At 45.7% G+C, this 27,758-nt stretch overlaps 1 protein-coding gene across 1 annotated transcript in view; it reads left to right on the top strand.

The window, feature by feature from the left end:
• CACNA1D (calcium voltage-gated channel subunit alpha1 D) overlaps nucleotides 1-27,758 on the top strand; it is a 355,951-nt gene that overhangs the window by 312,090 nt on the left and 16,103 nt on the right. The window contains exons 38-39 of the mRNA XM_027835866.1: nucleotides 3,832-3,933; nucleotides 14,250-14,380. Coding sequence (XP_027691667.1) covers nucleotides 3,832-3,933; nucleotides 14,250-14,380 — 233 coding nt within the window. The remainder of the gene's footprint in view (nucleotides 1-3,831; nucleotides 3,934-14,249; nucleotides 14,381-27,758) is intronic.

Raw genomic sequence — 27,758 nt, 5'->3', positions numbered from 1 at the left:
TCCTCCTCCTCCTCCTCTTCTTTTTCCTTTTCCTCTTCCTCTCCTTCCTCCTCCTCCTCCTCCTCCTTCTCCTTTTTTCTGGGCACAGAAGAAGGAAATCACAGGATTTCAGAACTGGAAGGGACCTCAGTGGCCACCTAATACAACTCATATGTGGAAAAAGAATTTCCTCTACTCTCAGGACCCTTAATGAGGGGGAACCCACCATCCCCTGAAGCAGCCTGTTATTCTTGTGGGTAGTTCTAATCGTTAGGAAGTTTCTCTTCACACCGAACATCAGTTTGCCCCTTTCCATCTCCCACACTTTCTTCCCGGTTGTGCTCAGTCGCCCACCCTTAGCCTCTGCTTCCCCAAGCCAAGACGGACAAGTCTTAACCCTTGTCTTCAGGGACTCCCTTAAGATACTTGAAGACAGTTCTCCAGCCCTGCCTAAGGCTTCTCTTGTGCACGGAAGCCATCTTCCTCCTTACAGAATCCTCTCTGATCCTCAAAGGGTGTGAATTTGAGGCCCTTCAACAGTCTCACTATCCTCTAGACACTTACCAGCTCAGGAGAGACATCTCCTGGTTTATCACTAAGACCATTCTCTCTAGAGGAGCCCAGAACTTCAACAGTGGAAGGGAGCTCAAAGGCAATAGAAGCTGTGAGAAACTAGCTGTGGTAGCTTTTGCCTCCTGGTGTCAGTTGTTCAGTCAGCAAGCATTTATTAAGCACATATCTCTTTTCTAAGATTTGTGCTAAGCCCTGGGGTTTCTAAGAAAAGCAAAAAACAGCCCCTGTCCTCAAGGAACTTATTGATAATGGGTAAGATCACGTGTAATCATTAGGGTTCTTCCTATGTCTATAAAGAGTAGACTGAAGGTCAGGTGAGAGGGGAGACACCAGCAGCCTGGGCTGGGCCGGGGAGCCAGAGAATAGTTAGAGGAGGTGAGGATAGAGTGTTCTAGATCTGGGGGACTGACCACCACTGCAAAGGCATAAGGAGGGACAGGGAGTCCTGTGTTTAAAGACTTGCATGGAGGCCAGGGCAGCTGGATTATAGAAGGTGGAAGAGAATAAAGTGTATGAAGACTAGACATGTAAGAAGGGACCCAGCTTAGGAAGCACTTCGAATGCCAAAGGATATTTTATTGGATCCTGGAGATAACAGGAAACCCCTGGAATTCATTGAGCAGGGGAGTGAGGTGGCTAGATTTTGCTTTTAGAAAGTCACCTTGGCCACTGATCCTTGGGACAAGAAGGTCAGTTAGGAGGCCATTGTCCAAGTGCCCAGGCTGAGTGGAGAGATGGGCTAGATATGAAGAATGTGGTTGGAGATGGAAACAAAATGAGCCAGGGCTAAGCTAAGGGGCAAGAATGACCCAGCTGTTTCCACTGCTCTGAACAAACCATCCTCCATCTCAACACAAGGCTTTTCTTTGGTGTACATGGTTTTAGACACATCACTACTTGGATCAAACAACTTCCCTGATTATCTCTTGGCTCAGGAGTCAGCTTCCGGCTCATCCTCCCAGCATGCAGGGTCTTGCCCAGCCTGCTTCCACCTCTAGGATGGGCTGGGTGCTTTCCCATCCCAATGCCATTTCTCAGGCTGCACCCTAGGCCTGGCTACCTCTTTGCTTTCTCCTCTCCTGTTGAATTCTTACCTATCTCAAAAATGTGAAGTCCTCTATGAAGGACCCTTCCCTAACTCCCTTCAGGACCACAGGGTTCTGGGTCTGATGACTCCAGAAGACTCTTCTCATAGAATATCATGATGTCCGGTTCCCCATCTTGGTATCTCATCTCCATGGTGTACTGTGAGTTCCTTGGGACCAGGGACTCTGTCCTGTTAATCTTGGTGTCTCTGCTGCCAGGAATAGTACTCTGAATACTTAATAAGCAAATACTTAATAAATGTTAGTTGTTGATTTGAAAAAAAAAAAAAACAAACACTGCTTGGGGCAACTCCAAGACCCTGTGAAAACCTCTGATACCGTCCTTGGCCAAAAGCCTCATCCAGCTTTCTACCAGGGGTGAGGAACCTGCAGCCTCGAGGCACATGTGGCCTTCTATGTCCTTGGGTGAGGCCTTTTGACTGAGTCCGAGTTTTACAGAACCAATCTTTTTATGAAGGGGATTTGTTCTGTGAAGTTTGGATTTGGTTAAAGGGCTGCACTTGAGGACCCAGAGGACCACATGTGGCCTTGAGGCTGCAGGTTCCCCACCCCTGTGAGACGTTACTTATGGACCTCCTTCATTGGAGGTCTTTCAGTAAAGGCTGGGTGATCCTTTGGCAGAGGTTTCATTTTCCATTATGGGCTGGATGAGGCAGCCTCTGGGATCCTGATTCTTTGTTCTGTAGTCAAGTCAGTGTGCATTTATTAAATGCCTGCTGTGTGCCAGGCACTGTGCTAAGCACTGGGGATACAAACAAAGACAGAAAACAGGCCCTGCTTTCAAGGAGCTCACAGTCTAATGGGAGAGTTGACATGTAAACAGCCAAATATGAGATGAACTGGGGAGAGTCTCAGAGGCAAGTCACTGGGGGGTCAGAAGGGGAGAGTCACTGGGGGGTCAGAAGGGGCTTGCGGAAAGTGGGCTTTGAGCTGAGACTTGAAAGAGAGCAGGGAAACCAGGAGAATTCTGGACTGGAGAACAAGCAAAGAAAAAGTCCAGTGTTGGACGAAGGGCCCTTTGGAGGAGGGACAGCCAGGAGGTCTGTGTCACAGGGTTGTACAGCGTAGGAAAGCACGTAGGTTGTAAGAAGGCTGGGAGGGAAGGAAGGGGTCAAGGGGTGAAGAATTTTAAGAGCCAAACATGGCAGGTAATGAGGAGTCCCTGGCGCTGATTGAGTAGGGGCGGGGTGACGTAGTCAAACCTGCCCTTTGGGAAGATCCCTTTGACAGCCGAGTGGAGGATGGCCTGGAGCAGGGGGAGACCCTCCAGCAGCTAGTGCAGTAGACCAAGCCTGACATGACACGGGTCTGTACCAGGCCGGTGACAGAAGATGTGGAGGGGAGTGTAAAAACTACAAGCCTTAGCAATGAGGAGGCCAGGCTAATGCTTGTGGGTCCAGCCCAGAGAACAGTGGTGCTCTCGACGATAAGAGGGAAGTCAGGAAGAGGGGAGGGGACAGAATGAATCTGTGGGCCATGGGGCAGTGGACCAAAGTATCCAAGACCAATGCCTGTCTGAGATAAAGAAGACATGTAGACATGCCCACTCCCCTCAACAAACCAATGCTCTGAGAAGAGGAAGACAAACCGAGAGACCATCCCAGCTAAGAAGGGAGGGTGTGTGACAGTACATGCTGTCACCTGTCAGAAGCTGATGCGCTCAGAGGAGACGTGAGCACATGGGGAAGCTTTCCCAGAGGAGGGCGAAGGGTCACAGCCGGTCACTGAGGATGAGGCATGAGATCAGAGAGGGCAAGAGTTGGCTAGCCTGTGCTCCCAGGCGCCACGGTGGGGGTGCATCCTGCATATTCAAGGGATAGCCCAGTGGTGGACCTGACTGAAGTATAGAGTGCCCCTCGATGGGAAGATGGGAAGGGTAGCTGGCCACGGTCTGGATTCTGTCCTGGGAGAAATGGAGAGTCTTTGCAGATGCTTAAGCAGTGGGTTAGAAAGTAAGATGGGGGCCAAGGAGAAACTCAGGAAGAAAAGGGGCCTTCTCAAGAGCACCTAGAGCAGACCAGGTATGAGGCGACTGCCCCACTAGTCTGGGAGAGGAGCCGAGGGGCTGGGCCCAGAGGAGGGAGCCGTGTCCATCACCCCCGAGGTGCGGGCTTCTGGCACCTTAGAGAGCCAGCCTTTAGCTGTGGCTCGGTGTTTTCTTGTTTCCTTTCAGGTAACCTGGAACAGGCAAATGAGGAGCTGCGAGCGGTCATCAAGAAAATCTGGAAGAAAACCAGCATGAAGCTTCTTGACCAAGTTGTCCCTCCAGCTGGTGGTCAGTGTAATCAATTTTCCACAGCATGATTGAGCTCTATGTTTGTTATTGTGGTAGCCAGGAACACAGGGCTGGTAGAACACCAGGATACCCATTCTTAGCATGAAAGCCACAAGTCAGGGCCAGCAGCCTTCCAAAGGGTGCACTGGGGCCTTCAGGCGGGATGGTCTTGGGGAAATATGAAGAGCATTTTGGCCGGGGGAAGGGGGAGAGGGGCAAACTGGTCTTCAGAGGTGGAAAGGAAATGAAGACCAAGCAGCTGGAAAGCTAAATTTCTTTCTGGCAAATGAGCTAATTAGAGACAGAATGAGAGTCAGAGAGATAGATAGACAGAGGGGGAGAGAGAAGAGGGAGAGGCGGAGACAGACAGGGAGACTGAGAGAAACAGAGAATAAAAGAGACAGGGGGAGAAAAAGAATGAGAGATAGATGGGGAAGAGAGGAGGGAGAGAAAGACAGAGAGGGGGACACAGAGAGAGAATGAGAGACATGGACGGGGAGGGTGGGAAGTGAAACAGAGACAGAACTTTCCAAAGGAGCAGCCAGGCACTTTTGTTCAGGAAGCTGAAAAATGTGTTTCTATTTGCCCTTTTGCTCTCAAGAAAGTAGACTGCTTTCAGAATTTAAAATGGTATTTTGGTAAATGTTCTCACCAAGAGCCACTGTCTTACCATTTGTAGACAGAATATCCCCTTCAGTTTAGGACATAGAGAAACAGAGCTAACTCGCACGCTTTATTTCTTGTTATTTGCCTTACAATAGCTGACCAGATCTTTTCTCATATTTATATATACATATATATTTATATTGGATAGTGTGTGTGTGTGTGTGTGTGTGTGTGTGTGTATATATATATATATGCATATAAAAGATATGCTTCCATTTTATTTCCATGGCGCACAGAGTCCGAGCTCAGTGGTTATTTTTGACCTGCTTTTTCCAGTTTTAAAGGTGCAGGGTCTGTCGCTGCAGGGCCTCCTCCTCATCAGCCTGGTAGCCATCCCAGGGAGCCCCCGTGCAGTGTTAGCCCTGGTATTTCTTGTAGCTGACCTCACTTTCAGAGTGTTGCTGGACTGGCAGCTTTGAGGAGGGTCAGGCCCAGGACCCTGGAAGCCAGACTGGCCAGACCCTCTGAAAAGGTGACCATCTCTGCCTCCTGAACACACTGGCTGGCTCTGCTCCCCTGTGTGAAGCTGGCCAGAAGCTGCCTTTGCTTTTACTCCTCAAGGTGGCCACTCATACCTGACACGGCTGCCAGCTTAGAGCTGGGGAGGGCGGCCCCCCAAAACGGGAAGGAAAGCAAAAATCGCAACCTAAAAAAACTAGATTCTTCACAGAACTGACGCTGCACATTTAAAACGACCTTCTTGGTTTTAGTTCCAACCCTTTTGCTTCCCCTGAGTGCTCGCATGGCCTCGATGAACTGCTCTCTTTAATTGTCGTAACAATGTGCTTAAGCTCTCTCTGCAGCCTCTGTTCCTCTCAAGTCTCAGTCTTTCCGAATATTCTGAAGCAATTCTGTTTTAGGGTGGTGGCATGGAATCAGTGTTATCTCTTGCCAACTTATTCCCCTACCGTGTTTTCTGCTGTACAGATGCATGCGTCAGAATGGCCAGCTGGGCCTACACACAGACATTGCTCGCAGCCTCAGGTTGGAGGAGAGGCCGCTCACCTGGCCCAGCCTCCAGGAGGACCCTTCACACTAATGTTTCCCACACATTAATAGTATCTTCTTCCACATTGAACCCATTGCAAGTGACATGAGCCTCCCTTTGATTCTCGCTTTCTTTAACTTGACGGGAGCAGAAAAGTTCATAAAATTGGTTTGCCATTTAAGCATTTCGAATTTTCTCCCTCCTGTTTGCCTAAAAGGGGCCTCGTAAGAGTTAACGCCTTATTGACCAGGTTAAGAATGCTAAAAATCTTTGTTCTGCCATGAAGGTCAAGCCCCTCCAAGAAGCTCGCATGTGAGAATGTGCCTGAGCCATGGCTAGTCACTCGCCTTCGGATTTGGCTCTGCTTTCTGAAGAGCTTTAGACACACAGAGGTGTAGAGCACAGTGTTGCTGAAGTGTCCAGACAGAAGATGGTTGCAAATACGTAGACTAATTTCCTGGAGAATAGCCCCTGTGGCCCCATAGCCCCTCAAGGATCCACGTGGTCCCTGAGATGACAGCAGATGGACTCAGGGGAGAAGCAGTGAAGAGGTCTTGAGCCAAGACGGGAGCTGCAGGACCTTGAGAAAGTGGCTCTGGGGCATCTTCCAGACAAGTTGAGACCCATCTTGCCACTCAGTGTGGCTTTCCTCTTGGCCATCTCTGGGGCAGTGTGATTCCCTCTTCTTCTGATGCTCCATGATTGTCCATAGAGAATATGTGGCCATGCAGGCTGTATGTTGAGCACCTTCTTATGGAAGGAGGGTTTTATTTGGGACTTGAAGGAAGCTAGGGAACCCAGGAGGCTGAGATGAGGGAGGAGAGAGAGAGACAGAGACAGAGACAGACATAGACATACATAGAGGACAACCAGAGAAAATGCCCAGAACCAAGAGATGGAGTACCTTGTTCATGGAACAGTAAGGAGGCTAGTGTTACTAGACTGAAGAGTAAGTGTGTATGTGGGGGCAGAGGTTTAAGGTGTAAAAAGACTGGTAAGGTGGGGAGGGTATGGCTTTGAATACCAAACAGATGATTTTATAGTTGATTTTGGAGGTAATAGGGAGCCACAAAAGTTGAATGAGTAGGGGAGTGAGGTGGTCAGACATGCACTTTAGGAGGATCACTTTAGTACCCGAGTGGAGAATGGATTGGAGTGAGAAGTGACTTAAGGCAGGGACTCCAACCAGAAGGTTACTGCAAGAATCCAGACATAACCTGTGTGACCCTAGGCAACTCACTTAACCCTGATTGCCTCACCAGAAAAAAAAAAAAAAAAAGAATCCAGACATAGAAAGATCAGGGCCTGCACAAAGTGGCTGGCAGTTTCAGAGGAGATAAGGGGGTGTGTACAAGAGATGTTATGAAGGTAGAGTCAATAAGACTTGGCAACGGATTGGATATGGGCAGTGAGATGGAAGGAATCCAGAGTGACACCAGATTTGTGAGCCTGATGACTGGGCAGATGATGGTGCTCTCACCAGTAATAGGAAAGTGAAGAAGGGAGGGTTTAGGTAAAAAGATAATGAATTCATGCTTAGATGCATTGTACTTAAGATGTTTGTGGTGATCCATCCTGAGATGCTCAGTAGGCAGATGAAGATGTGAAAGTGGAGGTTAGGAAAGAGGTAAGAATTGGATCTGAGAATCATCAGCATAGAGATAACAATTGAATCCATGAGAGATGATGAGATCACCAAGTGAAATGGTACAGAGGGAGAAAAGAGGGCCCAGGACAGAGCCCAGGGGGCACCCACAGCTAGTGGGTATGAGCTAGATGAAGATCCAGCAAAGGAGATGGAGGTGATCCAAGGAAAGAAGGGTGTCCTGAAAACCCAGAGAGAAGAAAGATCATGGACAAGAGGCTGATTAACAGTCACAAAGGTTAGAGTTGGGAAGAGGCCATCGGACTTGTCAATTAAGAGATCATTGGTGACTCTGAAGAGACCAGTTTTAGGTAAATGATGAGGTCAGAAACCAGGCTGCTGCAGAGAGTTAAGAAGAGAGGCAGTGGAGGCCCTGTGATTGTGAATGGCCTTTTAGGTTTAGCCACAAAAAGAGGAGAGAAGATGAGATGACAGCCGGGGGGATGGGCCAATAAGGAGGAAGGCGATGTGAGGATGTTTGTAGGTAGGAGGGAAGCAACCAATAAACAGGGAGAGACTAAAGATCAATGGGAAGGTGGGGGCCATAGGGGCTCATCGGTTGTATGAAAGGGGAGGGAGGATAGCGCGGCCTCCGAGTAATGAGGTGAGGAAGAAGGGAAAAGAGGAAGCTCTTGGCAGATGGCCTCAATTTCTTCAGTGAAGTTTGAGGCCAAGATCTCAGCTGAGAAGGTTAGAGGGAGAGAGATGTGAGAGGTTTGAGGAGGGGTCGGAAGGTCTGGAAAAACTGGGTCGTGAATGGGTTAGTGAATCAGAGAGATGTGAAATGGTGAGATTAGGAAGAGGGGAAGAGAATGAGTTGTTCTGGGCATTTGGGATTTAAGGTGTCTATGGGACATCCAGTTTGAGATTCAAGACTTGAGGCTGGATACAGATTTGAGAATCATCTGCTTAGTGATGGTAATTAAATCCATAGGAACTAATGAGATCTCTGAGCAAAATCGTACAGGGAGAAAAGAGCAGACCTCAGTGGTTAGGGGGAGCTACTTGGCTGAAGATCCAGCAAGAGAGACTGGGGAAGAATCGTCAGAGAGGTAGGGGGACCATAAAGAGCCTGCAGAAACCTAGGGAGAGAAGAGTTAGGGTTGGAGTGAGGAGAAGAAGCTGATGGACAGTGTCAAGGGCTGCAGGGAAGAAGACTGAGAAAAGGCCATTGGATTTGTTAATAAAGAGATCGTTGGAGATTTTGGAGAGAGCTTCAAGCCAGGCCCCTCCCACACACACACCTTTTGAACTCTCAGAGTTCCATTGAAGGCCTGCTTGTTTGGGCAGGAGCTCAAACTGTCCCTCTGCCATCTCTATCAGAGTGACCTAAGTTCTTAAACTGATTTGTAGCTGCAGGTAACATTTGGTTACACATCTCACTCCCATCCCAGTCTCAATGTTCAAAAAGCCATTTTCATGTATATTAAAACTACAGCAATAAACAAAGACCAGTCATGGAAAAGAGGAAAAATAGTTCTGGGTGGGATATTATTTGAGTTGAAGTTACCAGAAAAACTACTTATAAACTAGCTCAGATTTTATCTTAAATGAATAGTTGTTAAAATGACATAAAGTCCTACATGCAGTGAAAGGCTGTGTTTATTTCTCAATGTCACCTGAAGCAATGAAATTTGAAGCAGACAAAGTTTAGGGTTGAATAAAGCATCTACCAGCTCTCCCAAACCAGGATATATGGAGACAGAGAGCTTTATATAGCCATATATAACTGTTACAACCCTGGCGTCAGGGGCAGAACCAGCCCATTTGTTGGATAATCTCCTTGTTGCTGTTGCAGAGGATCATAGGTGCTTAGCACAGAGCCTGGCATTTACTTAAGTGCTTGAGAAATGTTTGTGGCCTTTCTACTAGAATGTATGTAAAATGAATTGATTGGCTTCTCGTTTTCTACATTTCTGGATGCAGAAAGCAAAAGGGAGCACAGGCTTCTCCCAGAGCAGACAAGCTCCTTCTTCTCGGCTTTGGTGCCCTCTCTGGACTCCCTGACATTGCGAACCTTCATAGGTTCCTTCCCAACGTTTCAGACGTTCTTTCATGATCTACTCCTCTCATGAATGAGGAGCTCCCTTCATTGGTGCAGATTGCAGCTTTCCCTGCGTGATTCTTGTCTTGACAGAGGATCTACCCAGCGCTCCAAAGTCCGTTCTTCCTCTGGGTCCTTTATTGAGCATTTATTGAACATACCAAGGAGGGCCTGAGGCTGGCCCTCTGTTATCCTTTGTTCTTGCTACACAGCTAGCCTACTGCCTTTTCTGATCACTTGTTTCCAGCGTATCTTTGTGGCCACAGCTTGCTTACCAATTGATACTGCCTGGGCCTTCTTATAACCACTATTTATCTCTGTTACCTTTTGAGTACCCACAACTTTGTTTTTGTTCTTGAAGATTGTGGTGTTCCATGAGAATATCACCAGAAGAATGTTGGTGTGAGAAAGGTGGGGTTTGGGGTCAGGGAGACATCTTGTATCTTGGGTTCATTTTAATAACAATAATAATCATAAAAGCTCACGTTTATTATGATAGTGACAGCATCATGTAGTAGAGAGAGAGCAGGCCCTGGTGCCAGAAAGACCTGAGTTCCCATCCCACCCCTCACACCTCTAGCTGTGTGACCCTGGGCAAGTCACATATCTATGACTCCAAGTTGTGGAGCAAATTACAGTCTGCACTGAGAGTGGGAGTTTCTTCCTGGGATTTCTCTGGACCAATGAAATCACAAGCTTGAAGCAGAAGAACAGTGACAATAATAGTGAAAGCTCCTGCTCATACACGGAGCTCCATTGCTCATTCCAACAAGCCCAGGAAGGATGTGCACTTGTGACCTGCATTTTCTGAATGAGTGCTTGAGTGATGGCCTGGCAGTCACAGAGGTTTCGGGGCCAGATTCCAACCCAAGTCTTCCTGACTCCACAGCTTCTATCACTGCCTTGCCACCAAAGTAATTTCCCCCATTCAATCCAGACTGCTTTCTTCCTCTTGGTTAGTTCTGGGCCGACCTCAGGGTTCGCCAGCTGTGCCCACTCCAGCCCGGTGTACTGACAGAGTTACTCAGCAGAGGGCCCGACAGGCTGCCCAGTCATCGTTCTCCACGCATGTGTCGGTTCCTGTAGGGATTTTGGAGTATCTCCCTTCGGAGTAGTTGCGGATCTTATTGGAAAAGTCTTGTCGTTCTTTGGGCTTGATGAACTTGGAATAGTATATAAACGAGAGGATCTGGAGGGCCTCACCATCTATCTATAACCTTTCTTGTGTTGCCTAGATACAGCTAGGGGACACAGTGGATAGAGATCGGATTGGAATTCGGGTCTTCCTGACTCCAGGCCCAGTACAATGAATGGAGCGCTTGGCCTGGAGTCAGGAAGACTGGAGTTCAAATCCAGCCTCTGACACTTAGTAGTTATGTGAATCTGGGCAAGTTAGTTAACTACTGTCTGTCTCAGTTTCCAAATCTGTAAAATGGGGGAAAATAGTAACACCTACCTCCCAGGGTGGTTGTGAGAAACAAATGAGATCATATGTGTACAGAGATTAGCAGACTTAGAGTGCTACATAAATGTGGGCTGTTACTGTTATTAATATTATTCATATTGAGCCCTTATCAGGAGGTTTTTAAAAAATTGAAGGAAATGCTAACTTTCATTTAGTGACTAGTGAAAATAAAGATGTAATATTTTTTCCCCATCCAAGTTTATAGACCCCTTGAAATCTGTCCACTGACCTCTTAGAGCCCAGGTTAAGAACCCTTACTCTCCACAGAATCTGATTCCCTTCCAGTTGGACTCATGGCAATAGATAGAGCACTGGGCCTAGGGTCACGAAGACCCAACTTCAAATTCAGCCTCAGACATTTACTAGCTGTGTGACTCTGGACAAATCACTTAACCACTCTCTGCCTCAGTTTTCTCATTTGTAAAATGGAGATAACAGCATCTACCTCCCAGGGTTGTTGTGATCCACTGAGCATCAAATGAAATAATATCTATAAAGTGCTTAGCACAGGGCCTGGCACAAAGTAGGCAATATATGAATGTGAACTATTGCTACTACTAGTAGTAGCAGTAGTAGTAGTAGTAGTAGTAGTTTTGCCTTTGAGGGCACATCTTCCTGTGTGATACTTTGCTTACTATTGAACACTGAAGGATCATTGAAGAAGTGATACTTGTGTTTTCATTTACCAAAGAATTGTCTATGACCTTAACACTTACAAGAAAGTCGCCTCGTTGGAGAAGAGCCTTCCAGGATGCGTTTGTCTCTTCTGTGTCCTGTGGTTTTTGATAGTCGGCAGTCTGTGACTAGGAGTAAGAGAGCAAGTAGATTGTTTAGGAAGTGTCCTTCAATGGCCCTGAAGCTTCTCTTTGCCTCCTTCTCTGCCCAGTGAGTTCTCATATTCACTATACCTTTTAGTCACTTACGTGAATGTCAAGATGGAAATTTGCAGAAAATCCTTCATGGCAGCCTGCTTCATCCCTTCTGATATTTCCATCATCAAGTGTGCCCTTGATGGGTGTGGAAACATTTTTTCTCAAGAGTTTAGAGAGTTGGGAACGTAGGCAAGTGGACAGGTGTGTGTATCCTCTCAGTTTTTTTTTCCAGTTATACCCTCTGTGGTTTTTTAGTTTTGTGAGTTGGTCCCATGTGCCTTCAAAATTGTTTTGCCTTCATTGAAGACCTCTTCTAGGTAGACTTGGTTTAGTCCAATTGCTCTTCCTTATTTTTTCTTAGGTGCATTTCTATTTCTTCCTGTTATAGGAAAGCAGGGATGAGATCTTAAATGAATTCCAGAATTCTTTTGTACAAGGGAAAATAAATTATCTCAATCAAAAATTCCTTTCCTGCCTTGTATCTCTTCCTTGACCTGGATCATTTTCACCCTAAAGGGGAACTGGAAGTTTCTACTGTTGACCTAGAATCTAAACCTCATCTCTTTCCCTCCTTCCCTACCACGTCCAGATCTCTGCTTCAGTTCAGTAGACAGTACAGAGCACTGATCTAGGCGCTGCGGAAGACACAAAGATAAATACAGCATGAATCCTGCACTGAGGGAGCTCACAATCTTATAAAGAAGGTATGGCAGAGACCCAAATAACCATGCCACCAAATGGAGCCAGATTTCCAGAGAGAGAGAACAGAGTGCCACCAGACCCTCTTCTCCCCACATCCTTGCTTGTCTCTCCTAACTTTCTCTCATGCCTTGCTAGTTCTTTGGTTTTTCAGTTCTTAAAAACTTCTGCTGGAGTCTAGCTAACCATTGTGCTTCTCTTACTAGGTCAAAAGGCTGTGAAATAGTAACAGCCAGCATTTACAGAACACTTTAAAACTTGCAAAATACTTTACACACATTGTCTATTTTGACATAAGAGAATGATTTTCGAATTCTGCTTTCCAGAGATCCAGGCATGGCTCTGCTGCTTGGGAACCTGGATTCTATTAAGAAAAGCCTGGTTCCCTAATATGAGTCTGCACCACTCTGTCTGGAAGAGCTTCAGCAACCATCTAGCTGACAATGGCCTGGATATTAATCCTGCTCTTGCCCCCAGGACCGCATTGACTAATTCAGGAGTAAAGTCAAATTCCAGCCTGTACAAAGAGCACAGGGCTCAGGCTGGATAGTTCTCTTGAAGTCAATCAGTGGTCTCGGGAAAGATCGGGAGCTTTGGTTCTGCTAGTTTCAGAAATGTCCAAGAGCTGCTGCCTTGTCCCACTTCATAGGGAGACTCCTTGGGTTGGGCAGCAGTCGGTGAGCGGGTCCGGACGGTTAGGCAGGGAGCTCCAGCCTCAGCCTGGGCCATGTGGTTGCAGGTATGGTGCATTTTATGTAGTGGGTGGTGAATAAATGTTTGTTTAATTGAATTGAATGTTTAAATAGAAAAATAAACCTTGCTCTATCCACTGCGCCACATAGCTGCCCCTCCCAGCAATCCCTGCACTGCATACTGCTCCTCTCCCACTGGGATTTATCTCTCTCCATAGATCTGGCTCAAGGTTTATGTTTCTACTCAAACATTCAGTTCAATTGAACAAACATTTATTAACCACCCACTACATAAAATGCACCCTACCAAGACCCCACCTCTGAAGCTTATACCTCTGCAACCTTGAGTAAGTCCCTTAAACTCAGATTCCTCATCGGTAAAATGAGGCTAACCGTTACTTCCACCCCAAGATTTAGGATCATATGTGTTACTATCAAAACAGTGAAAAGTAGGTGCTCCCATTCTCCAGTACCATGTCACAGTTTATCCTCACGATGCCCATCCTTCAGCTCACGTTCAAAGCCCGGTTTTGTCACTTGACTCACAGGTTCCCCCAATGTTGAGCCTTTGGGGCACAGGCCTTTTACTCTGTGGTAGGCCAAGGCTCCATTCTGCCTCATGCATCGCCTACGACATTGCCAGCCACGTTCCGATTCCATACTCTCTAAGTGGGGGGCTCTGCTCCATTTCTGAGCTTGCCAGAGCTCTCGCTGCCCATTCGACATGGAGGTCATTGGCAGAGAGGAAGCATCTATAGCGCGTGCCAGGATCCCTCAGAGTCACTTTGCCAAACCTAAACACACTTGTAGAGCTTTCTCTCCACCTCTCAGTGGTCGACTCTTTCATCTTATGGCACCGAGATTTGGGTGGGTAATTGCCTCCAAGGTTCTTTGTAATTATACACGTAAATCCCTGTGTGCTGAGGTGAAAATGTGGCCCACTGATCCCCTTCTGTTTTCCCTTTTATTTTTTACTTTAAGAAAATAACCCAGACAGCATTTCACAGTCTTTACTAATATGCTGCCTCTGTTAACGTCATAAAAATCTTCTGTTTCCTGCTCGTTCACTGAAAGGACTCTCACTTGGAGCCCCGACTGCTTTGCTGAGCCCGCTTCACGCTAGTCAGTGCCCCGGTCGGGTGCTCAGGCCCGTCCCCGCCCGTTGCCCCTCAGCCAGGTGTGCGTGTTGAGGCTTTTGTCCACATGTGCTGACTCGGGAGAGCTCTGTCTGGTCTGTCCGTCTAGATGGTGAGGTAACCGTGGGGAAGTTCTATGCCACTTTCCTGATACAGGACTACTTTAGGAAATTCAAGAAACGCAAAGAACAAGGCCTGGCGGGAAAGTACCCTGCGAAGAACGCCACGATTGCTCTCCAGGTGAATTGGCTTTTTTTCCCCTTTTCCCACTAACCACTTTGCAAGCTTCTTCGAAGCACCATTAGCTGACCGCTCAGATGAGCAGTGCCTCCAGGACTTTGTTGAAGCTGAGATACTGAGCAGATGGGCACTGCCGTGGTCCAGGGAGTGCCTGGGGCCACAGAGGTAAGTGGCGCCATTCCCTTCCTTTGCTGCTTGTGGCCATCCCAGCTGCGCGGTCCACAGGCTCACTGCAGCTGCGAGAGACCAGTCCATAAGCTCTCATTAAGCTGGCATGAGAACGTCCGGGAGGGGGCAGAGGCTCGGGCGGTGGGGAGGGAGCTGCCCTTCCATTCTGCTGCCTCGGCGCTTCTGTAAGAGAGCTTTCTCCCAAAGAGATGGCCACCACCAGGGGTTCCTGGTGACTGCCAGAAAGTCAACTCTGAATCTGACTAGGTGTTTTTCCTTTTATTTGTTTGTTTGGTTTATGGTACATTCCAGTAACATCCATCACCTCTCTGTGTGTATTCTGTGTGTGTGTGTCTATCTGTCTGTGTATGCCCCATCTGGATGGGTCTGAGGCTGGTGGCGATGCTGCAGCTCAAGCATCGGGTCCAGCCGCTGCCCCCCACCCCCAGCGTCCCTGAGGAGTGGGTGTGTTCCACAGTCTCCTGGCACTCCTCTGGCTCCATGCCCATGGAGGTGGCTAGCATTCAGAAGACTTGTTGGGTGGACATCAGGCAAGAGCTTCAGGAATTGGTGAATTGGAGACAGGCAGGCAGGCAGGCAGGCTGGCACCAGGGAGAATACCTTCTGCTCCCAAGGTTGGTGGGTTTTCTGTAGGTACTGTCCCTCTAACTCTAAGCCTGTCTCATCCCAGGTAATGAGAGAACATGTCATTTCCTGGTATCAGTGAAGCATTTCTTCCCCGTTTTGTTCAATCACGATCTTTTCGAAGAAGTCTCAGGACAATGTTTAGTTTCTTGGATAAGACTGATAATCTTTAAAGGAATTGAAATTCCTCCAGGGAAAATGCCTGGAGCTCTCTTTTATTTATGTTTTTAGAGAGTGAGAGAGAGGGAGACTGGAGTGTGTGTGTGGGCGGGTGTGTGTGTAGGTGTGGTGACTGCACACTGTGGCTCTTGGGGAAAGGAAGGCTGAACATTCCCTAAGAGGGAAGAGAATTGAATTCAGCTGAGTCTTGCAGCACAGAAGGCAGCTCTTAATGTTTCCTTCTCTAACTTGCTCACCAGGGGAGTCGGAATCCTTCGACATAGCCTTGACCCACCTCTGCAGGGCTGTCACCTTCTCGAAGCTTGTGCGCCTTGTAGAGGGCCTGCTTCCTCACTCCTCCTTACCTCGGCCCTAGGGGAGAGAACGCATGGATCCCATTGGATCCCACAGTTGGCATTTTAGAGCTTGGGGGGGGATCAGGGTCCATGTGGTCCATCACCCTCATTTTATGGAGGAGGAATCTGAGGATCATAGAGGTGACGTGAGTGGAAGAGGCTGGCTAGAGGGGGAGGGGCCACAGAGAGTTTTGAAAGCTGTCAGGGCACTTAACATTGAGGGAGAATGAGGTAAGAATGATGTTTGGAACTTAAGGGAAGGATCCAATCTGTGGTTTTCACCCATTGAATTCCATTTACCTTGTGTTTGATTACAGGTTGAATGATGTACTTTTTCAGTGCCCATGCTCATTTTTTTTTTTACGTGTTCTTCTTAGGAACTTGACAAATATCAACAAACATATATTTCCCTGTAGAAAGGGCAGAAATTGAGCACTTGTCTTGTGGGAGTTTCCTGTTCCAGCCTTGGGAGGTCCTAAACTCAGCTGGATAGGAGAGGGGTTCTGAAAGGGCCTCTCCAAGCTCCAGCCCTTTACTGTAAAGAAAAGACCTAGAGTTTCTGTCCTGGATTGAGGGAGGTAGCGAGACCATCACTGCTTATGGGCCTTCTGAAGTAGTTCATACTAAGGCAGCTCAGAGAAGGGGCCGCGGTGAGATCCGAATGTTGGCTCATCAGACGAGAGGAGAACATTCTGAGTTGACTTTTGTTCTCTTAGTACAGATGGTCCAGAAAGTGATAGATTTTCAAAGAAAAAATTTTCCCATCAACAGTTTGTGTTATATTAACAATAGCTAACATGTATATAGCACTTTGAGGTTTGTAAAGCATTTTACTTCATGTATGTCATTGGAGCGTCATTGGAACAACCCTGTGACGTCGGCATTATCCACATTTATTCACCATCTGCTACGTGACAGCCCTGTGCCTAGCACTGGGATTAAAAAGGCAAATGAATAAGAGGAGGGAATGAAGGCCTCCTTAGCTGGGCCTTTGTGGTTAGCCAGCTTAACCTGCACATCTTCAGTGCTCACAAGCCTTGCTGCCTTGCCCTGTTGCAACTCATGTTCTGCCAGCCCCAGGCCTGGGTCATTCCCACCATGTACCTTCTCCACACCTGCTCATGGAAGTCATGTAGCAGAGCTACCTGAATCCTCAGCAGACTTTTTCATTTATTCTCTACCGAGGTGTCTCTGCTACTTTTATTCTTCCTTTCAGAATGCTCTCTGTACTTGGACTCCCCAGAGTGGCTATTCCAGACCTTCTCTTCTTTCTTTCAGCTTCCCATACTTCTACCTTCCTTGGCCCTCTCAGCAGGCAGAGGACCTTCCCTCTTCTCAAACTCTCCTGGCCTCAGGACCACAGACATCCTATTCTCTCTTCTTTGCTCTAGTCTCTGACAAAGAGGTAGCTCTCATGTCATCACTGAGGTTAGTCCCTTGATTTCAATGCCCTCCTTCTCAATTATCTCCCTATAAATTTCAGTCTGTCCCTGTCTGCTCAGGGCTTCCTCCTCATCCCTAAAAAGCCTTTATTTGCTCCAACGATGTCCTCCCTTTCTGAGCCAAACTACTAGATAAAGCAGGTTATACTCATTACCTACATTTCTTCTCCTTCTGTTCCTTTCTCAGCCCCTGTAACCCAGCTTCTGACGCTCTTACTCAACTGAAACTACTTTCTCCAAATGTACTAGTGAGTCATTAATTGTTAAATATGTTGACCTCTTCTCCAATCCTTGTCCATCTTGACCTTTGTGCAGTATGTGGTGCTGTTGATCAGCCCCTCCTTTTAGTTACTCTCTCCTCCAAATCTTATTTCCCTCGAGGGTACCGCCATCCTTCCACCCATTCAGGTTCTCAGCCCTAGAGTCTCCCTTGACTCTTTCCTTCCCCTTGCTCCCCACACCAAAGAGGGGTTAAGTCTCATGGAGCCTCTCCTTATGGTGTCTTTCATGGCCACTTCAGAGCCTCATTTATCTTCCACCTAGACTATTGAAGCAGCCTCCTCATTGGACTCCTGGCTTCTGACCTCCCTTGCCTCCAATCCATTTCCCCCATAGCTGTCCAAGAAATATTCTTAGAGCATAATGCCAATCTGTGTCACTCACCTGCTCAGGAATCCTCAATTGGTCTTGTCTCTAACCAAAATACTTTTCAGCTTGGCATTTAAAGACCTTTATAGTCTGGCTCCAACCTTCTTGTTCCAAATCATTGCCTATTAATCACTCCCTTCAAATATTCTAGGTAACACTGGCTTCCTTACTGTTCTCCTAACTTGGTCCTGCCTCTCCTGCCCCCTTGCCAAGCATACCCTCCCTCTTCATCTCTGCCTTGTAGAGCCCCTAACTTCCTTCAAAGAAGGTTGTATCTGGTTCCTATGGATAGCCTTTCTTGATCTGCTTAATCTCTCCTCAGATTTTCTTAAATATACTTCTTTTTAACATGAAGTATCCCCTAAGGAAAGTGTAAACTCCCTGATGACAAGGACTTTTTTCATTATGTCTTTGTACCCAGTACCCAGTTCGGTGCCTTTCATATAGTATGCAATTAATAAATGTTTGTTGAATTGGATTGGAGACCAGGAGAGTTTAAATGACTTGTTCATGGTCACATGGCTAGTTTCGAAGAGGGGTCAATTCGAGGACTGTTGGACTCCACATCCATTACACCCTGCCTCTCTGGATAATCTCAGAAGATATTAATAGTCTCTCTGTCATGATCATCTGTCTTATTTTCTGTGGGTAACATGGCTGATAGCAGGCCTTCAATGAAGTCCAGTGAGACTTCCCACTGATACAGATGAAGTCATTCTAGTTTTTCAGAACTGAGAAGAAGACACTGGCTAAGCTTACTCCATTCTGCCCAGCAGCTTCCTGAGTTTGGACAGCACCTAGAGTTAGAATCAGAAGAGAGGGTATAAGCCAGAGACATTTCTGTACCATATGTAGGTAGTAATAACAATTTTTTTCTTGCATATTTTATACTTTGCAGGTTATAGAAAAGAACTATTTGCTATTCATAAAAATGATTCCACTGGAAAGAAAAAGATGTGCCTTTAATATATGTCATGTCCACAGGCCACAAAAGTCACTTGTGAACATGATAAAAATAAATGATGAAAATATGCTTTGGCTTATGAAGAAAAAAATTTGTAAAATATAGACTGACAAATCATATCCTGTTTTTGGCTTCCTCTGCTCTAGGAATGACTTTAAATATTATTTGTTATTTAGAATTTAATTAGCATGAATTGGTATTTTTCACCATTACCTGATGGACTATGAGGTCATGATGTGGCTGTTAGAGAATATGGTAGAATTGAGATGGGAGCAAGAAAGCTGTGCTCTGAGTCACACATGCAGAAAGAAAGTGGGTGGAGTGTGGTGGGAAGTGGTCATTGAAAGTAGGCGATGCCCAAGGAATGAGTGCTTATGCCATTGGCTCACTCCTACCTAGCTCGTCCTATGAACGCTGGGGGAGGGGTAGTGTGCACCATGTGTCTGTGGACGCGTGAAGGTGTGTGGGTGTGCATATGTGAATGCAGTATACATCGGTGATGGGCGTGGTTGGTCTGAAAATGTTTCAATCTCATTCCAGGATAGATTTCAAATCTTTGCTAGATGGTTCCTGAGGGGAACCCATACAGCAAAGTTTAAGCCCAGTTATATGCATCTAATTTCTCTTTGCCCCAATCCATTGCCCTACTTCCTCCTCCTTGAAAAGGAGTGATGTGAGGGTCTCCTGGATCAGCATGTTGGGTAGAAGCTGTGCCTCCCAGCATCATCAGTGAACATGGATGAATGTGTAGTTTCCATTGTTTTTGATCCTCCTCATCATCATCACCATCACCATCACCATCATCATCATCACCATCATCACCATCATCACCATCACCATCACCATCATCACCACCATCATCATCATCATCATCACCATCATCATCATCACCATCATCACCATCACCATCACCATCATCACCACCATCACCATCATCATCACCATCACCACCACCATCATCATCATAATCATCACCATCATCATCACCATCATCACCATCACCACCATCACCACCATCACCATCACCATCATCATCACCGTCACCATCGTCATCACCATCATCATCATGAATAATACCCCTTTCTCAAGTCCCTGGGACCAAGAAGGAAAAAGAGAGAGAGAGAGAGAGAGAGAGGATGAATGGAGCCTTTGTTCTGTTCCTACCTCCCACTTGCCATCCAGTCTTATTTTGCTTTTGCCTGGCCTCCATTGCTGCTGCATTTGTGATCCATTGGGCTCTGTGGGGAGCCACTAAGCTCATCAATCAAGACCCTTGGTTGTTGCTTCAACCACATCCAGTCCATTTCACAGCATTAGTAATGTTATTTTATACTCCTTATCAGACCTACCATATAAGAACATTATTGCAATATCCAGATGTGAATTAGTTTAGTAAATCATGAATGAGAAAAGAGGAGGGGGTAACACAGATTTGTCAAAGCCTGAAAAGTTTTGTTTGATTTTTGTAAAAGTTTTTGGGTTGGGGTTTTGGGGGTTTTGAGGGTTTTGGGAGTTTGGAGTTTTGGGTTTGGGTTTTTTTTTGGTTATTGTTGCATTTTTCTACATCATCCAAGAATTTCCTTTCTGCAGAAGATGTGCTTTCTCACAGGATCTGAGGACACTATCTGTCCCTTGCCCACACAAGGCAGTAGAAAGGCTGTCTTAAGGAGAGAACCCCCACTGGGGTCTTGTTTTGAAGTTGGGTTTCAAGCGGAGACCCTTCCTGCTGCCTATACAAAATTAGATTGTGTGATGGAATCTCCACCGTGGCTGGCCCTTGGAGAGCTAGGCAGGCAGAGGGAACATTTGTGACATCATAAGAAGCCAGTGCCTCTCCCTGAAAGGCCTCTCTAGCTGAAGACCCTGATCATGTCTCCCGAAGGAGGCTCATTTGCTCAGGACAGACAGGAAATGGGACCCCCGTGGCACCCAGCTGCCCGTTACTTTCTAGTCATCATAGCACTCCAATTGTAGGGGTCTTTATTTTCTTCTTTTTTTTTTAAAGCATGGTCCCATCTAAAGACAAAGCAGTCGTTTTTCCTCTAAGAGGAGAACATATACTAAAAGATGAGATTTCACTGGCTGATTCATTTGTTTCAGATGCTTGAACGGATGCTTTAGAGTTTTCTGCCTGAGCTACATCATCACACTCGTTAGCCGGAAGGCATTTGTGGCTAAGGCCTTGAAAGGGAGAAGGCTCAAGCGGGCTTATTTCTACTGAAACGGCATTTCAGGAGAAGCGCAGAAAAAAAAAACACCCACATCCACAGTCTGATCCCTTCCAAGAAAACCACTCATCCGGGAGGTGGGAAACGGTGCTGCAGCATCTGTCTGTGGGAGCCACGGCCACCAGGAATGCACCTGGCTACTCTTTTAAAAAAAAAAAAAGAAAAAGGAATATGCAAGGCTCAATAGCTTTGCCCTTCAGAGCAGAAACCCAGGGAGAGAAGAGAAAAGGGGGTAGGGGGTGGTCAGCTGGCCCGAGGAAAAATGAACACAGTGTCAGAAGCTAGCTGGCCAATAAAGGGAAGGAGAGAGATGCACACACACACACGCGTGCACACACACACACATACGCGCACACACACACACACACACACAAATGATCCCACACGTGTCTGCTTTGGATGGGCGGATGACTACATTCTCGAGTCTTTCATGCCTAGTTTGCTTGAACTCCTGAGGACTGGTGGGCCGCCCCGGCCTGAGCTGACAAAGCTATTTTTGTAGACTTCTTTGCCATGATCTACCTTTCATCTGGAATCCTCCTGTGCTGTCATCCAGTGCAGACCCCATGGGGACTTTTTGAAGGGAAGGAAACACAGATGCACCTAAGTTGTACCCACAAACACACATGTGCACACACCCGCACGCCAAAAAGATAAAGGCGACACCTCAGGTTTCATCTTAATGTTTCCATAGGAAATGTCACAACACGTAAACGCCATCTAGCATTGTTCATTTTTAGTCCAGGCTCAGCCACTTCTGTGGATGCCTCTTCGGGGCGTGTGGTCTAGGTTGAAGGACATCGGGGAGTCAAGAAACCTGGGTTCTAGTCCCAGCTCTAGCACTCATTTGTTGCTTGATGTTGGGCAAGACATTTAACCTCTCTGTGCCTCAGTTTTTCCCATCTGTAAAATGGGGATAATAATATTGACCTACCTCACAGGGGTGTTGTGAGGAATAGCTAACTGATTGTAAAGCACTTTGAAAGTATAAATGCTTATTATTAAGAATAGACTAATAATAATGTATGCCTGTTTACTACCAGAACTTTGAGAAATCTTTGTTTTTATTTAAGTCTTTTTTCTGTCCTAAACCATTGTCATCCACAAAGTAAGGGGGCATCTCCCCTTTTTAGGTTTAGGAGTCAGCCAAGAGGCATAAAGATAAAAGCAGAGGGCTGCCACAAAGGTGCTTTTTCCATTTCTAAGAATCATAGAATTCTACCTAACATGGAAGTGGTTGGTTGTCAAGCTTAGTGCCTCTCCAGCAGAAGAAAAAGAGAATTGAACACAGTGTTAAGTAGTCCCAGGGTCATTCAGTCTTCGTAATAACGGCAGATTGTGAGGCATAGCTAAATGGATCTGGCCTTGGATGATGAGGCCGAGATATTCAGGGGCCACACTGAGTTCCAGGTCAGGTGCTGGTGTCATGTAACTTTGTTTCTCAAAAGCAGGAGTATGCCGTGGTGCAGAGAAAGTGAAGCTCCCCCGGGCCTCCTGGTCCCCATCTGATGAGCGGGCCTGGGTGAGTCTTGCAATGTAACAAGCAGAGAGGGATCCTAAGCGTGAACATGGGGCAGGTGAGGTTGAAGTTGATCCTGCTCTGAGGGGAGACCGCCGTGGGCTTGCAGGAAGTTCCATTACAGAGAAGGATGGTGTATGTGGAGGGGAGCTGCCTCTGTGGACCAAGCAGGCAGCTCATATGACAAGGAGAACAGCCACTTAATGTAGGGGGAAAATGAGATTGAGCCTTGCATCAGTTCCCCACAGCAATCCTCACCCCAAGCAATTCCAGTCTTCCAAAGAACGATCAGGCCAATTGGGCAGCAGCTTGCCTAGAGAATAGGAGGGCGGAGTAGAATATTCATCCACTCACCTCAGTACTCACAGTGGATGTTACCTGAATTAAGCCTAGCCTTCTCATTGTCACCACAGGATTAAGGCAGTTGATGGTGACCCCATTCCCATATAGCTAGCCTGAGACCTTAAAACAGAACTGGCTTAACTTGACATCCTCCTCCCCTAAATGTGGGGTTTGGTGGCATAACTGATGAGGCAAGCGGGGCTGCAGGCTGTGTTTTTATACCTTAGTCTTGACATGCTAGGGGTAGATCTGCAGTTCTGCCAAGAGATTGGGTGGACTTGGAAAGCAGCTGTGGCACCTTTACATGGCACCATGTTTGGTAAAGCAGGGAAGCTCAGTGAGTGTGGTAGTGCTAATATTCTTCCATCAGAGTGATGATGAAACCTCCTTTTCATGGCACATACACGTGGGGTATTTGATGCCTTAACTCAGAGAAGAAGAACCAAGCCACACACGTCAGTTGTAGACCACCCTGTGTCGTCACCCTCACCAGGTGAATTTCATTGAAACATTACTCTCTGGGAAACAGGCCTCTCCTTGCCTCAGACTCAGAGGGCTACTCTGGCTTTGTCCTACCTGATCCAAGCCCTGCTAAGGGGTAGTCCAGGCTTTTTTGAACCTCCAAAGAAAGTGCTTAGAACTGTGTAATCTTCTGTGAATGGCTTATTTTTCGTGGTCCCTCCAAATCAATAAACAAATTTAATTAAAACATGCAAAGAATAGCGACCATCTAGATGAGACTTAGAGAATTGTTTGAAGGAAACACCAAAAGATTCTTGTTCCGTTTGAATCTTGTTGTATTCTAGGGAACAGCTTCGGCTACACTCAAGAGCCAAGGCCAGATGGGAATTGTGAGGGTTGTCTCAGACCTTGGCTTGTAAGGGAAGCATGGTTGGAGAAAACTCGACTTTAGCTCAGGAGCAGAAGGGTCTGTGTCACTGGGCTTTCATTGTTAGCATACGCATCTACAACCTGTGTAGGAAAAAAAATGGTTTCAACTAAGAAAATTCTCCTTTACTATAAAAATGGCCAAGTCTGTGGTTTCAACACATGGTCAATATTTAAGAAACTCTATAGCCCTCTGTCCCCACCCCCTGACTCTGGTCATTGGCCAGTATCTCTCTGAGCAATGGTGAATAGCTGCTGATTTCTAATTAACTAGTTTAACTGTGTACTGCTCTTGTTGTATGAAGCCTTTTCTCATTGAAGATAGCGGTTATGTTCAAAATTTGTTGAAAAGCAGACCGATATGGTAGAAAAAACAGTTCCTATTACACTAGTGCAAAAAAAAGAAAAGAAGATGACCCTGTTATTCCCCATTTTTCCTTCATGATGACGTTTTTCCTTACTCAGCATGTCTCATCAGTCCTGACACATAATTACAGCCTCATGACTTAGATAAAGAGTCCATGGCAGCACTAGTGGTCTGGGCTAGGAAAGGTAAGTGAGAACCCTTCAGAGGGCACATTTAAGGCAGCTTTCAATATTGCTGCCCATATTTCACTGACAACCACTGGGCACACTATGGCATGGAAGTGTTCATTTCATAAAGAGCCAGGTGGCAGGGATTCCTTTTCAGTGTGGTTTGGACTCCATGTCTACTAATGTCCCTTCCAGCTCCAAATCTCCACGACTCTATGAATTCACCTGTTTTACTGTCAAGACTCAGAACCTCCAGGGTCAGGGCAACACAAGGGCGTCCTTTTTAAACATTGCCCAGTTTGCACAAATGCCTTGTCTCAGATCTGGCCAGAACCCACCTTCTTTAGCAGGAGAGCAATCCCTGATGCTCTGCTTGACCATGTGTATCTTTCCTTGGATAAATCTCTTCTCTTTCCTGTATGTCCTGGTGCTAGCAAAGGTGAAAACTGGAGGACTTTGCTTTGATGTTTCAGGGAGTACCAGATTGGGGCAAGCTCTGGACAACCCAAGCACTGACCATTTCCAAAGGCCAGGTGTTTCTGGTATGGAGAACCCTCCTCTACTAGGTCTTTAGGGGTTGGGACTCTTTGTCCCGTTCTCTTTCTACTTCATTTTCATCATGTTGATGCCTTTGTTTCCCATAGCCCAGGACAAGGATGGAGAACCCTGAAACTGGGGCTCTGCCTCTGTAAGAATAGACAGTGCCAGGGAGGCATCTGTTGGACAGGATCTCCTTTAAGGCGAGAGACCTGCAGCCTCAGATTTTCATATTCATTACTTAGAAGGAAACCCATCCTACTAACTGCCTTTTGCTCTTTCTCCTGCCCCCTTCCACTCACATGTTGCCGAGGTAACTAGGAAACATCTTGATGTTATCCCATGGGACCCATTCAAAGATGACTTTTGATATAGCCGTACTTTATTGCTTTTAAACAACTGGGAGAAGGACTTCTCTAAACTAGTAAAAATTTGAAAATATAAAATATTTTCAAAGATATGTCAATTTATTAGTTATACTATTGCCATGGAGGGGATTTGCTTTAATGAATAGGTAAGAATCCATTGTAGTTACAATATCGTTCTCTTGAGTAGATTAAACATTATCCCTGAATATAGTTTGTACAATTAATTTGCACTGAAAACTTTTTCATTCATAGTGTTGAGGTAAGATTCATCCAAAACCCTGTTGAAAGGTTAATGAATTCCAAATTATGAGGATCCAGTGAACGAGCTTTTCTTTTTTTTATTTTCTCCTACTATACAAAAGTTATTTCTCAGATGATTCCTGTAACATGTCCCTGTCCTGGGTTATGGTAGATGAAGGCAGCAGCATGATGAAAATGTAGTGGAAAGAGCACAGAACGAAGAGTTCGGATACCTAAAGTCCTACTTTTATTATTAGTTGGTTTTGTATTGCCAACTAATGCCACAGAGCCTACATTTTGAAGGTGTCAGGAAATTAATAAGTCTCTCTGTGAATCTAGTATCACAAATTACAATGAAGAATTAAGTTCTTCCAGCACAGATTGCTTGTAGATTGATTTGCTGTTGAAGAATCTGAAAAAGGAAAGAAAGCCACTCACTTTCTGGCAGCTCCCTTATCTTCCTGTGTAGAGTGATAAACTATTACTCATTTATAAAGCAGATCCCCACTCGGAGAACTGGAAGAATAATTTAATTTAGTCTTGATGTTTGAGCTAGCCTGCACTTAGCAAGGGAATTAATACTGATGATTAATAGGGAAAAGCTTCATCTCCTCTCATTCTGTATAAAATAAATAAGTAAATGAAGTCACAGTCACATCTTCCTTGGAGGAAAACACATTTGCAAAATGTAGGGTATATCCATGGACTCTCCGCCAGCTAGAAGAGAAGGAAAACAGTGACATTTCAGATGAGCTGGTTTATTTGACAAGAGTCTGATTTCAGATTCCTCCTTTTGATCTTGTTAACTATAAAGTGAACATGGCAGAAACCCACTAAAGGATAAATATGCCATGTCCCTTGTTTAATTGGGCTGTTGGACACAGACTGAACTGTGGCTTTGTCAGACACCAACGTGCTCTTTCCTGGAGGGCCTCAGCAGCCATATCATGGGCTGCACCAGCCAAGGCTTGAGTACTCTGTCTTGTGGTCAGTGCCATGGCGTAGGTTTACCCTGATGCTCCTTTTAAAAGCATTTTTGCATGATTTTTAGTGGCTGTGTAAAGTGACCAAATGCACACGTCTTTGACAGTGTCAATGATCAGTAGTTTTCCATGGTATTGCTTCAATATTCAAAGTACACAGGTTGGCAAAAATTAAAATCTGAAAGCTAGCCAAGAGTGACTATTCAAGAGATAAGTGAACGTTCACGTTTGTTGGACAAAATCATTATTCTGTACCATTGCTTATGGAGGCGTAGTGACATTCTTGTTTAGAAGTCTCTTAAGACAGTGAGTGGGAAAAAATTTCCCACATTTCTAGTAAATGGAATCTAGAAGTGTCAGCTTTTTCTTTGCTTTATTCTCCTTTTAAAAATAGTTTATTAAATATTTATCGGAACATCTAGCATTTTAAAAAAAAACACGAAGCTTGAAACTGTTTACAATTTTATAGGATTGGACATGTTCAAACTAAGTCACTATTGTCTTTATACATAGAATATTTTATAGCTACTCTCTGTTTCTTTAAAATCATATGACTGTAATGTTAATGAAATGTTTTTAGTTAGATTTAATTATGCAGGGTTAATGGCTAATAGGATTTGAAAACCTTTCTATTACAATGATATTTTGCCATTAGATGTGAAAATATGGGAAAATAAGATAATTACACTGGTTGTAAAGTTTTTATTTTAAAGAAAAATGATCCTTTTTGGGGGTTAGACATAGAAAGAGAGCAATTTTCTTGCACAATTTAAGGCAGTATTCTGTATTTCCTGGAGTTAGAAGTTGTTGGGAATTTGGGGAACAGCCTAAGCCATTTAGCCCGACTGATATGAAATTCTCCAACACTTTTTCTCATATGTAATGAATTCAGGATGCAGTATTTAGGCTTTATTTCAGTTCAAATTTGGGGACCGAGCCATTGTCCCATTCAGAGTGTTCCCCCACCCCTACCTGTGACTTTTCAAATCGTGAAGAAATGCCAGTATCTCAAAGCATATTTTACTCCTTGTGGAGAAAACGGGTGTGATAATGTTTTCTAGATTTCTGTTGTTGTTGTTGTTGTTGTTGTTGTTGTTTCTTAGTTAGGGAGATGCCCTTTTCCATCTTAACGTCTCTTCAACAAATACTGTATCGTTACTTGTCTTTGAAGGTGATGTCTCTGTCCCCCACCCAACGTCACTCATGATTTGTGTTGTCCTGAACCAACTGTAGGGCCCATCCCAGTTCATGAAACATGGCTGCATTTGCATTAACATGTCAATTGACTCATAACCTTGTGTACTATTGAAAGGGGGAGGGGGAAGACAATTGGAGACAGTCTTGATTTTCTTATGCA

This window comes from Vombatus ursinus, unplaced genomic scaffold, assembly GCF_900497805.2.
Source record: "Vombatus ursinus unplaced genomic scaffold, bare-nosed wombat genome assembly UNPS02014817.1, whole genome shotgun sequence".
Taxonomy (NCBI): domain Eukaryota; kingdom Metazoa; phylum Chordata; class Mammalia; order Diprotodontia; family Vombatidae; genus Vombatus; species Vombatus ursinus.
The sequence above is the reverse complement of the archived record's forward strand: the minus strand, read 5'-3'. Positions and strand labels throughout refer to the sequence as shown.